The sequence below is a fragment of the Symphalangus syndactylus genome, chromosome 13 (genome assembly GCF_028878055.3).
Source record: "Symphalangus syndactylus isolate Jambi chromosome 13, NHGRI_mSymSyn1-v2.1_pri, whole genome shotgun sequence".
In the NCBI taxonomy this organism is placed as follows: Eukaryota; Metazoa; Chordata; class Mammalia; order Primates; family Hylobatidae; genus Symphalangus; species Symphalangus syndactylus.
The window spans coordinates 33,543,748-33,556,462 of NC_072435.2; the positions used below are offsets into that span (position 1 = coordinate 33,543,748).

At 56.0% G+C, this 12,715-nt stretch overlaps 1 protein-coding gene across 1 annotated transcript; it reads left to right on the forward strand.

Moving 5' to 3' along the window:
* The first annotated feature begins 1,180 nt into the window (after nucleotides 1-1,180).
* MCOLN1 (mucolipin TRP cation channel 1) lies at nucleotides 1,181-12,631 on the forward strand. Its single transcript, XM_055240239.2, has 14 exons — nucleotides 1,181-1,355; nucleotides 3,523-3,728; nucleotides 5,306-5,473; nucleotides 5,592-5,757; nucleotides 6,350-6,458; nucleotides 6,694-6,790; nucleotides 6,988-7,087; nucleotides 7,427-7,533; nucleotides 7,651-7,800; nucleotides 7,931-8,032; nucleotides 8,420-8,542; nucleotides 8,955-9,170; nucleotides 12,164-12,294; nucleotides 12,400-12,631. Exons 1-14 carry the CDS (start codon nucleotides 1,325-1,327, stop codon nucleotides 12,434-12,436), a joined length of 1,743 nt encoding a protein of 580 aa, XP_055096214.1. The 5' UTR covers nucleotides 1,181-1,324; the 3' UTR covers nucleotides 12,437-12,631.
* The last annotated feature ends 84 nt before the right edge of the window (nucleotides 12,632-12,715 follow it).

The following is a 12,715-nucleotide window of genomic DNA, read 5'->3' on the forward strand; positions in this document are numbered from 1 at the left end:
ATTCTAGGAGAAGCATAACAAGACTTCTGATATAAATGGTAGGCAGCTTTCTCAATGAAGGATTTTGTAATCCCAATAATCACTAATTTAATAATCAGTACTGTTTGCCCAGCCTTATGCGATAGTTTTTGCATTCTCTCATTTAATCCTCTCAACAGTCCCAGTAGGTAGATGACTTTGATTGAATATCCTCAATTTGCAAATGAGAAAATTGAGGCACATTTTTTTTTTCAGACAGTCTTGCTCTGTTGCCCAGGCTGGAGTGCAGTGGTGTGATCATAGCTCACTGCAGCCTCGACCTCCTGGGCTCAAGCGATCCTCCCACCTTAGCCTCCCGAATAGCTGGGATTGCAGGTGCATGCCCCCACCCACTGCACTCAGCTTGGAGTTGAAGGGACTCCGGAAGATGTAGAAGTGGCATTTCTCAGTGCCTAGATTTAAATCCCAATTGCCCTCCAGGGTCCAAATTCTTAACCATTACGTTCCAGGTCAAAAGTATGCAAAGGCTCTGGGGCTATAGAAAGATGAGCTTTGGATGGAGGTAGGGGTCAGATCAGAGGGCCCTGATAGACGAGAGTGGGGACTCTGCCTGTCAGTCCAGAGCAATGGGAAGCCGACGGCAGGTTCTCGCAGGACGGATAGGAATTATTCTTTGAAGATGCTTGTGACTGCTGGGTAGAGAGTGGAGTGGAGGGAGGCTGAGATCGGGGAGGAGGTTGCTGCAAAGATCCAGGCCAGGAATGTTGGAAGACTGGGCTGGGGGCCATAGGGGTGGGGATAAGTTGTTCTATTTGATACATAATTAGGCAATCGTGTTCGCTGAAGATGCGCGGGAGAAGGGTAAAAGGAGTTTCTGGGAGAAAAAGGAAGACAGCGTTGAGATAGTAGGCAGGGTCATCACCAGGCACCAAGGAGGATAAGGGGTCAAGCTCTGGACATGGAAGTCAAGAGCCTGGCACTGGATTCGGGGCATGGCCGGGAGCCAGGGCGGAGCTCATCGTTGCCAAGCTCAGAGTCAGCCCATCCCCGGCCACCCAGAGCGCGTCGGCGCTAGGACCTCGCGACTGCCTTCGACCCAGAGGGCGCCGGCAGAGGCACGCATGCGCGCTGTTCGGGCAGTGGTTGTCGTGGCGCAGGGGGCGGGACCAGAGGCGGTCACGTGAGGGGCTCTGGTCTACCGGGTCACGTGACCGAGGCACAGATCAGCTGACGCCGGAGGGTTTGAAGCCGCGCCGCGAGGGAGAGAGGTCGCAGTGACAGCGGCGGGCGATCGGACCCAGGCTGCCCCGCCGTACCCGCCTGCGTCCCGCGCTCCCGCCCCAGCATGACAGCCCCGGCGGGTCCGTGCGGCTCAGGTGAGAGCGCGGGCGGCACCGTCGGGCCCCGAACTCAGGCAGGCGGGCTGTTTCTCCGACCTGGGGCGGCGGAGCTCTCAGTCTCTTTTTTTCTAAGCTCCAGCGCTGACTTTTCACGGTGGAGAAATGGGCAGACGGCTCCTAGAACTTAGGCAGCGGGTGGGCACCAGCCTCTCCGATTCTCCCTCCTGAACCCAGGCTCTGCCGGGTTCCCAAACTCAGGCAGGGATCGCGCCAGGCCGCCAGCTTCTCCCTTTGGGGCGGCGAGGTTCCTGGGATTCCCACTGGCAGCCTAGGTTCCGATTGCTCAACTTTGGCTGGAACTCAGACAGCGGGCACCAGCTTCTCCAACCCGCACGCGAGACTCCCAGGTTTCCCCTCTTGATTCCAGGAGACAAATGCTCAGCTTCCCTAAACTCAAGCGCGGAGAGCTGGAGGGATTGCCCCCAGGCGATTAACTCAGTTTTAGCTTTCCAAACCGGTGGAAGCGCAGCCTTCTTAAATTCGGGCTTCCAGCCAATTCTGATGCCACCCCTCCTCGGGGAGGCTGAAGGAAGACCCCTTGTGTTAGCTTCCCCTTCTGGAGCTAGCTGGTGACCCCTACCTGATAGGTGTCCCGGTGTCCCAGCTAGTAGAGTCTGGAGTGGGTTAGCTGTAATCTCAGCTCTGTAGGCGGGCCCTGCCCTCTGGCTTTGTCGTAAACAGCCACAGCAGCATCCCATTGCAAAGGGAGGGGCCCGGAACTTGTCCCTCTCTGCAGGGGAGGTTCTGACGGTGCACACATTTATCCTGACAGCTTTGCTAGGCAGGGGGCCAGGCCCTAGAAAGCAACACGGGGCCAGGCCCTAGAAAGCACATCCCCATGGGGGTGTGACAGGGACAGTTCTGGGCTACTGTGACCGGTTTTGACTCCAGCAGTTGCTGAAAGCTTAGATCTAACCGTTAGGCTGGAAAAAAATAAACAGTGATTAGGACAGCTTGTGTTTGCTGAAGAGGTCTTTATCTGCTGTGTCTCACTGAATTCTCAGAGCAGCTTCAGGATCTCAACCTAAAGGCTCAGGGAGAGGGTGAACTTTTTTTTTTAATAAACTTTTTTTTGTTGCCCAGGCTGTAGTGCAGTGGCATAATCCTAGCTCATTGTAACATCGAACTCCTGGGCTCAAGTGATCCTCCCAACTCAGCCTCCCGGGTAAATGGGGTCCCAGCTACTAACTACGGGCATGAGCCGTCACATCTGACTATTAAAAAAAATATTTTTTTTGTAGAGAGGGAGGTCTCGCTGTATTACCTAGGCTGGATTCTCCCACCTTGGTCTCCCAAAGCCGTTGGGATAGCAGGCATGAGCCACTGAGCCCAGCCAAGGGGTAGCCTTTTTAAAATTTACACTCTTCAGATGAAGAGATGGAGGCTCAGGGAGGTACCTGGAGTCAACCTACTGTAAAGTGGCAGGTCTGGGATTTGATGCTAGGGCTGCATGATTTCCAGGAGCTGGTGCTTTTCAGGGAGACAAAATGAATCTTTAGCGAATGTGTTCCATTATTATTACTTATATTGTCAATTACCTCTTCTCCAGGTCCTTGGCTTCTGAGAGTGTCAGCTGATGGGCCAGGTTAAAATGAACCCAGAGGTCATCTTTTGGGTATTTGTCCAGACAAACCTAGAATACAGGCTGAGTTTTATGCTCATGTCCGGAAACTGGAGTTGGGATGAGCCCAGGAGCCTTGAATGCCCAGTGAAAAGCCAGTGGGAGCAGTTCATTCTCTCCCCACAGATCAATAACGGGAATATTGATGAAATGTTCTGACATTCACCATGGACCAGCCCCTGTGATCAATGCTTCATAAGCATCCAGTCCTTAGCGTTCCCATGAGACATATTATTGCCCCATTTTGCAGAGGAGGAAACTGAGGCTCAGAGAGCTGGTGAGCAGGAGGGGCAGGAATCAGCCCAGGCCCTGTACCTCCTGAACCCCAACTCATAACCTCTGAGCAGGACGGGTGCATAGATACCTACAATGTCACAGGTTTTCTGGTTTTCTTTAGACCTCTCAGAGCTCTTCCTTTGCAGGAGCATGGGGACATGAAGGTAGGGCTGCCTTCCTGGTTGGAGAAAGGGGAAAAGGGGAGTTGCCCAGGCCTCACCCCAGTGCCCTCTCCTATTCCTACAGAGACCGAGCGGCTTCTGACCCCCAACCCCGGGTATGGGACCCAGGCGGGGCCTTCGCCAGCCCCTCCGACACCCCCAGAAGAGGAAGACCTTCGCCGTCGTCTCAAATACTTTTTCATGAGTCCCTGCGACAAGTTTCGAGCCAAGGGTCGCAAGCCCTGCAAGCTGATGCTGCAAGTGGTCAAGATCCTGGTGGTCACGGTGCAGGTGAGGCCAGCCAAGCAGGGGCCCCAGCCGAAGGCCACCTGTGGCTGCTGTGCTCCTTGAAGAGAGTCTTAAAGCAGCACTTTGGGAGGCCGAGGACGGTGGATCGCTTGAGGCTGGGAGTTCAAGACCAGTCTGGCCAGCATGGTGAAACCCCATCTCTACTAAAAATACAAAAAAATTAGCCATGCGTGGCGGTGGGTGCCTGTAATCCCAGCTACTTGGGAGGCCGAGGCAGGAGAATCGCTTGAACTGGGAGGCGGAGGTTGCCGTGAGCTGAAATCATGCCACTGCACTCCAGCCTGGGCAACAGAGCAAGACTCTGTCTCAAAAAAAAAAAAAAAGGAGGCCGACTCTGAGGCTCAGAGAGGTTAAGAGACTTGCCCAAAGTCACACAGCAATAGAACACTGGGAGCTGGGATTTGAACCCAGGCAGTCTGACACCATGTTGACCCAATGGCTGCACAGATAGTTCTCCCTCCCCCATGCCAGACCCTGTGCTGGGCTCTGGGAACCCCAAGATGAATCAGACCCAGCCACTGCCCTAAGTACTTACTTCACGTCTTGGGCTGACTTTAGCATGTCACCATGCCTCTAATTTTCCCTCGGAAAAGGGGCCCAATTGGCCAGGCATGGTGGCTTATGCCTGTAATGCCAGCACTTTGGGAGGCTAGGTGGGTGGATCATTTGAGGCCAGGAGTTTGAGACCAGCCTGGCCAACATTGCAAAACCCCGTCTCTACTAAAAATACAAAAATTAGCTGGATGTGGTGGCAGGTGCCTGTAACTCAGCTACTCAGGAGGCTGAGACAGGAGAATTGCTTGAACCCGGGAGGTGGAGGTGGCAGTGAGCTGAGATCATACCACGGCACTCCAGCTTGGGCAACAGAGTGAGACTCTGTCTCAAAAAAAAAAAAAAAAGAAAAGAAAAGGGACCCAGTCATGGTACTTACCCTGAAAGTTTGGGTTTAACACAGAATCCGACATCCAGTAAACATTTAATGAACATTAGTCCCTGCAGTGAGATACATGAGTGCCCACCCTGTGTTGTACGGGGGAGGACACAGTGGTGGGCGTGGCATGGAGCTATGCCAGGAGGTGGGGTGAAATTAATCAAAGCAAAGAAATGCACAAGTGGCTGGGCGCGGTGGCTCACGCTTGTAATCCCAGCACTTTGGGAGGCCGAGGCGGGCGGATCACGAGGTCAGGAGATCGAGACCACGGTGAAACCCCGTCTCTACTAAAAATACAAAAAATTAGCCGGGCGTGGTGGCGGGCGCCTGTAGTCCCAGCTACTTGGAGAGGCTGAGGCAGGAGAATGGCGTGAACCCAGGAGGCGGAGTTTTCAGCGAGCCGAGATCGCGCCACTGCACTCCAGCCTGGGTGAGAGAGTGAGACTCCGTATCAAAAAAAAAAAAAAAAAAAAAAAAAAAAAGAAATGCGCAAGTGAAATCCTTGTTTGTGGCCCAAGTTAGCAGGGCCCTGCCCCACCCCAGTGGACATCTCCAGGACCTGTGCCCTGAGGGAGATACACCCCAACCCCCATCCTAGCCACGCCAACCTCCACTACCCTCTCCCCAGCTCATCCTGTTTGGGCTCAGTAATCAGCTGGCTGTGACATTCCGGGAAGAGAACACCATCGCCTTCCGACACCTCTTCCTGCTGGGCTACTCGGATGGGGCGGATGACACCTTCGCAGCCTACACACGGGAGCAGCTGTACCAGGCCATCTTCCATGCTGTGGACCAGGTGCTGGTGGGCGGGCAGGTGCAGGTGGGCGGGCAGGTGCAGGTGGGCGGGCAGGTACAGGTGGGTGGGCTGCAGAGAGTGGGCCGGACTCACAGGCCCTCCCCTTCTCTGCCCACAGTACCTGGCGTTGCCTGACGTGTCACTGGGCCGGTATGCGTATGTCCGTGGCAGGGGTGACCCTTGGACCAATGGCTCAGGGCTTGCTCTCTGCCAGCGGTACTACCACCGAGGCCACGTGGACCCAGCCAACGACACATTTGACATTGATCCGATGGTGGTTACTGGTGAGTGGGCAGGACGAGGCTTCGCTGTTTGGAGCCTGAGCTGCTGGGATTAAAATCAACAGCTGTGGCTGGGCGCGGTGGCTCACGCCTATAATACCAGCATTTTGGGAGGCTGAGGAGGGAGGATTGCTTGAGGCCAGAAGTTTGAGACCAGCCTGGGCCACGTAGGAAGACCTTGTCTCTACGCACAAAAAAATTGACTGGGCATGGTGGCGTGCCCCTGTGGTCCCAGCTACTCAGGAGGCTGAGGCAGGAGGATCGCTTGAGTCCAGGAGGTTGAGGCTGCAGTAAGCTATGATCATGCCACTGCACTCCACCCTGGGTGACAGAGTGAGACCCTGTCTCAGAAAAAACAAAACAAAACAAAACAAGTATGCTTAGTGTGAGTGTGACTCTTGCCACATAGAAAGCACCAGGTGTTATATTTTAATATGGCTCATTCAGTAAAACATCCGCAGGCCCAGAGAGTGCCAGGCCTGTAGGAATGACCCAACCCTGGGGAAGCACAGGGAAGAAGGCCACTGGGGACTCTGGGGAGACCAGCCTGGCCTCCCCCGCCCCCTGAGGCCCTTCCCTGACTCCCTGTCCTCAGACTGCATCCAGGTGGATCCCCCCGAGCGGCCCCCTCCGCCCCCCAGCGACGATCTCACCCTCTTGGAAAGCAGCTCCAGTTACAAGAACCTCACACTCAAATTCCACAAGTACTGCCTGCTCACTCGAGGGGGGCCCAGGGTGGGGGAGGCAGCACACTAGGCACTCTCACCCCAGCGACTACTTCCCTAAGGTGGGGACAGGGTCCCCCCGCCCGCGCTGGTGCCTGCTGGGTGAGCACTTCCCCTGCCAGCTGCAGAGTCAGCACGTGGCAGGGGATGCTGGCACTTGGGGCCGGAAGGGACCTGAAGACGCCCCTGACCCTCACCCGAGCCTCCTGCCTAGGCTGGTCAATGTCACCATCCACTTCCGGCTGAAGACAATTAACCTCCAGAGCCTCATCAATAATGAGATTCCGGACTGCTATACCTTCAGCGTCCTGGTGAGGCCCCCCGGGAACCCACAGGACTCCTGAGTTCCAGGGCAGGGACCTGGTCAGGGAGGGTCTTGGGAACACTGGCCAAGGGCAAGCGTGTGGGTGATGAGGGAGGGAGCCCGGGGTCTGTCAGGCCACCTGTCATGTGGACCTTGGGGCTTGGGGCTGCCAAGGTTTACTCTGCCCCCAACTGGACCCCACAGATCACGTTTGACAACAAAGCACACAGTGGGCGGATCCCCATCAGCCTGGAGACCCAGGCCCACATCCAGGAGTGTAAGCACCCCAGTGTCTTCCGGCACGGTGAGCCCCTGAGCCCCAGACCAGCACTGACCAGGGGCCCTGGCCTGTCCTGGGATTCCCCAAGCCCCAGATCAGCGCTGCCTGGGGGCCGTGACCTCCCCAGGAATCTGCTGAGCCTGACATCAGCACAGACCAGGGACCCTGTCCTGTGCTGAGATCCCCCAAGCCCCAGACCAGCACTGACCGGGGTTCTTGACTCACCCCAAGCAAGCCCTGAGCCCACTGACCAACCAAAACCAGCCGTGCAGCCCCCTAGGTCTCCAGCCCGGCCTGGCACCAACGCTAGCCTCCCAAGGCTCCATGCCATCCTTGGCCCTACCCGCTCTGCCCTCCCTGCAGGAGACAACAGCTTCCGGCTCCTGTTTGACGTGGTGGTCATCCTCACCTGCTCCCTGTCCTTCCTCCTCTGCGCCCGCTCGCTCCTTCGAGGCTTCCTGCTGCAGAACGTGAGGCTCCTGCATCATGTGTGCCGGTGTCCTCCCCGCCTGGCCCTGGGGTGATAAAAGCCAGGGCTTTGAGGGTCCTGTGCCTGGTCAGGCCCTCACCCCACCTGCCTTCTGCAGGAGTTTGTGGGGTTCATGTGGCGGAAGCGGGGACGGGTCATCAGCCTGTGGGAGCGGCTGGAATTTGTCAATGGCTGGTACATCCTGCTTGTCACCAGCGACGTGCTCACCATCTCGGGCACCATCATGAAGATCGGCATTGAGGCCAAGGTGCGTCCTACCCACACCCTGGGCCCCAGGTCCCATCCCTGCTGTCAGTGCCTGTCTGGGGCCATATCCTCCCCCACGCCCCCCAAAGGAAGGGCTGGGCCAGATAGGTTGACGCAGCTCCCACCCGCAGAACTTGGCGAGCTACGACGTCTGCAGCATCCTCCTGGGCACCTCGACGCTGCTGGTGTGGGTGGGCGTGATCCGCTACCTTACCTTCTTCCACAACTACAATGTGAGTTTTGCACATGCGGCTGGGCCTTCTGCATGGTTACCCCACGCCCTCCAAATAAATCCCTAAACATGCAGCACTCACCAGCCCCGACCAATGGCCCCTTGCAAGCCTCCTCCTCCTACCTGCCCACACCATATATATCTGTCGCTGCACCTGCGCGGGGCCCCAGGAGCCTGCTCCTTTGTGCCCACCCAGCTGAGTCCAGCCATGCGTTGCCCTCGGACCCCCTCAGACACGGCCACGCCCCCTCTAGGCACCCACTGGCTCCCATGGCCACACGGGCTGTGCTCTCGGCAAGGCCCCGCCCCTCCCACCCCAATCTGGGTGCCCACAGCTGACCTGAGTTGTGGCCACACCCTCAACGAGGCTCCCTCTGCCCCAACCCAGATCCTCATCGCCACACTGCGGGTGGCCCTGCCCAGCGTCATGCGCTTCTGCTGCTGCGTGGCCGTCATCTACCTGGGCTACTGCTTCTGTGGCTGGATCGTGCTGGGGCCCTATCATGTGAAGGTACATCTAACCCCTGATGTCCCTGACATTGACCCTTTGACCTTGTCATTGACACTGTGACCACCAGATGACCCCTTGGTGACTGCTGGGAGTCTGTCCACTGTCCCCTGTGGTCCCTGGTGACCCTGACACTGACCCTGTGCCGTTATTGTTGTCACAGTTACTGATGACCGTATTTCGACCTGGATTACTCCCCTCCTACTCTATCATTGACCCTCGGTCCCGGCCATTCACATGGGACCCCAGCCTGGGACCTGGCCATTCACAGTGGTGACCCCAGCCTGGGTCCTGACCATTCACAATGGTGACCCCAGCCCGGGACCCAGCCATTCACGTGGGACCCCAGCCTGACCCCAGCCCCCGGTTCCTGGCCATGCCTTGGCTCCCTCTGACCCCGCCGCCCCTCTGGCAGTTCCGCTCGCTCTCCATGGTGTCCGAGTGCCTGTTCTCGCTCATCAACGGGGACGACATGTTCGTGACATTCGCCGCCATGCAGGCGCAGCAGGGCCGCAGCAGTCTGGTGTGGCTCTTCTCCCAGCTCTACCTGTACTCCTTCATCAGCCTCTTCATCTACATGGTGCTCAGCCTCTTCATCGCGCTCATCACTGGCGCCTACGACACCATCAAGGTCAGCCGCACGCTCCCAGCCCCGAGCTCGGGCTCTGGGTGCCCTGGAGTCTGCCATGAGGGATTCTTGGGGACACCGCAGGGTGAACAGAGAAGACCCCAGGAGAGAATATGGGAGACTCTGAAACTAAAAAGAGGGTGGTTCGGAATTGGGGGGCGCAGGGGGATGTCAAGGTGGGTTTGAGCCAGGAGGGGGCCTGAGTCAGCCTTTACCAACAGGGCAACCGAGTCATAGAGTTTATTTATTTATTTGTTTATTTGAGACGGAGTCTCGCTCTGTCACCCGGTGGAGTGCAGTGGTGAGATCTTGACTCACTGCAACCTCCACCTCCCGGGTTCAAGCAATTCTGTCTCAGCCTCCTGAGTAGCTGTGACTACAGGCACACGCCACCACGTCCAGCTAATTTTTGTATTTTTAGTAGAGATGGCATTTCACCTTATTGGTCGGGCTGGTCTCAAACTCCTGACCTCAGGTGATCTACTGCCTTGGCCTCCCAAAGTGCTGGGATTACAGGCGTGAGTCACTATGCCCGGCCTATTTTATTTTATTATTAATGTATTATTCTTTATTTTATTAGAGACAAGGGTCTCACTGTGTTACCCAGGCTGGTTTCAAACTCCTGAGGTCAAGTGATCCTCCCACTTTGGCCTCCCAAAGTGCTGGGATTACAGGCGTAAGCCACCACACTCAGCCTATTATTATTATTATTTTTTTTAAATGGAATCTTACTCTGTGGCCCAGGCTGGAGTGCAATGGCATGATCTCGGCTCACTGCAACCTCTGCCTTCTGAGTTCAAGCGATTCTTGTGCATCAGCCTCCTGAGTAGCTGGGATTACTTGCACGTGCCACCACACCTGGCTAATTTTTATATTTTTACTAGAGATGGGGTTTCACCACGTTGGCCAGGCTGGTCTCGAACTCCTGACCTCAGGTGATCCACCCACCTTGGCCTCCCAAGGTGCTGGGATTACAGGCATGAGCCACTGAACCCACCTAAGTCATACAGTTTCAATGACCTTGTCATTGACCCTGGGACATTGCCATTAACATGGTGATCCTCAGCTGGCCCCATTCCTATGGCGGACCCCTAAAAACCCCACCCTGACCCCAGCCCCCAGCCATGCCTCCGACTCCCTCTGACCCTGCCCAAGGTTAGCTTCTTTATTTATTTATTTTTTTTGAGACGGAGTCTCGCTCTGTCACCCAGGCTGGAGTGCAGTGGTGCAATCTCGGCTCGCTGCAACCTCTGCCTCCCGGGTTCAAGCGATTCTCCTGCCTCAGCCTCCTGAGTAGCTGGGATTATAGGCACATGCCACCAGGCCTGGCTAATTTTTGTATTTTTAGTAGAGATGGGGTTTCACCATGTTGACCAGGCTGGTCTCAAACTCCTGACCTTGTGATCCGCCCGCCTCGGCCTCTCAAAGTGCTGGGATTACGGGCGTGAGCCACTGTGCCCGGCCCAGGTTAGCTTCTGAGCAGTAAAACTGAGCTCAACCCAGGGCAGTCTGATTCCAGAAGCCATGCTCCTAACCCCTCTGTCCTCTGTTTAGTAGGGTGGCTGGGAACAGTGGTTTCCCTGCAAGCTGCAAGGGTCAGGGGACACAGCAGGATGCGGAAGTGGCAGGTAGATAGGATTCTTTCAGCAGATATATCTAAGGGCCAAGATCTGCGCTGGGTTCTGGGCATGGAGGAAAATCAGGTGTGCATGATCTGTCCAAGGCCTGTGGGCAAGGATGGCACAGGAACAGACATCCCATGACCAATGACCTACTTGTAACAGGTATGAAGGAAGAGTGGAAGGTTACAGAGGGACCCCTGCTTTAGATTGGTTTGAGAGTAGATCCAGGAGAGCTTCTAGAATGTTCTATCCATCATTAGTCTCTAGCCTTATGCAGCTATTTAAATTTTGATTTTAATTCTGGCTGGGCACGGTGACTCACGCCTGTAATCCCAGCCCTTTGGGAGGCCGAGGGGGGGTGGATCACCTGAGGTTAGGAGTTCGAGACCAGCCTGGCCAACATGGCAAAGCCCCATCTCTACTAAAATACAAAAAATTAGCCGGACGTGGTGGCACGCATCTGTAATCCCAGCTACTCCGGAGGCTGAGGCAGTAGAATTGCTTGAACCTGGGACGTAGAGGTTGCAGTGAGCCGAGATCAAGCCACTGTACTCCAACCTGGGCGACAGAGCGAGACTCTGCTTCAAAAACAAAACAAAACAATTTTTTAAAAATTTTAATTCAAATGAAGTACAATTGCAAATTCAGCCCCGACTTGCACCATCCTGTATCCAGTGCTCAAAAGCCAGTGTGGCTGGTGGCTGCCATATTGGACAGCATAGATATTGAATACTTCCATCGTCTCTAGACCGAAGAGATGGGAGCCCAAGGGTAGTGCACTGAGGGGAAGGAATAGCTAAAGCAAAGGTCTAGTAGCCTGAAAAAACTTGGAGAAAAGATGGTCCCTCCATGAGGCTGAGAGGAAGGAAGCCTTGGCTGGGACACTGCCACATCCAATGTCACCGGCAGATGGGTACACCCCCTTTTCCCCATGCATGGATTCAGCTGTCCCACAGACACATTCACTCAGGCCCTCGGAGCTACTTCCTGTCTTGCCTTAGCACGTAGACCTCACACACATGCATCCACTCTGGTGGGCAGACTCAGGCCCTGCTCCCATGGCCGTGCTCAGTGTGCATCCAGCTCACTCAATAGATGGTTTCTGAGCACCGAGGTCGTGTCAGCCCTGGCTCTAGGTCTCTAGGTGCTGGGCCCACAGCAGAGGGCAAAGACACAGCTTGTATCCACGTTCAGGGGTCAGGGAAGGTCTCTCTGTGCAAGCAAGCTATGGAACAATGGGTGGAGCAGGCACAGCAAGTGCAAAGGCCTGGTGGTGGGAAGCGATGCAGATATGGCTGGAGGGGAGGGCGGACTTCAAGGGCCTTGGAGGTTGGGAGCCACTTTCAGGCTGAGCCTCCCAGCTTCTCTCCCCAGCATCCCGGCGGCGCAGGCGGAGAGGAGAGCGAGCTGCAGGCCTATATCGCACAGTGCCAGGACAGCCCCACCTCCGGCAAGTTCCGCCGCGGGAGCGGCTCGGCCTGCAGCCTTCTCTGCTGCTGCGGAAGGTTCGAGTCCCGGGTCTGGCCCATTCAGATTGGGGGTTAGGGACTGGAAAAAGGGGAGCGAGCCAGAGAAAACTGACGCCCCTCTTCCCTGCTTCCTTCCTCCAGGGACCCCTCGGAGGAGCATTCGCTGCTGGTGAATTGATTCGACCTGACTGCCATTGGACCTTAGGCCCTGGACTGCGGAGACCCCCGCCCCTTACCCCGCTTATTTATTTTTAGGGTTTGCTTTTAAGGATCGGCTCCCTGTCGCGCCCGAGGAGGGCCTGGACCTTTCGTGTCGGACCCTTGGGGGCGGGGAGACAGGGTGGGGAGGGTGTTGAATAAAAGGGAAAATAAATGTGTCGTTTTCATTTTTAGCGGGAGGAGCAGTCCTTGCTTTAAGCGGTGTGAGGCCCTTTAAGGCATGGCCACACTCAGCATG

Bases quoted from the DNA above. Each gene is read 5' to 3' on its own strand.
- MCOLN1 (XM_055240239.2), top strand. From the start codon at position 1,325: ATGACAGCCCCGGCGGGTCCGTGCGGCTCAG. The intron at 1,356-3,522 runs GTGAGAGCGCGG...CTATTCCTACAG, and splicing joins GGCGGGTCCGTGCGGCTCAG to AGACCGAGCGGCTTCTGACC. The intron at 6,459-6,693 runs GTACTGCCTGCT...CCTCCTGCCTAG, and splicing joins CTCACACTCAAATTCCACAA to GCTGGTCAATGTCACCATCC.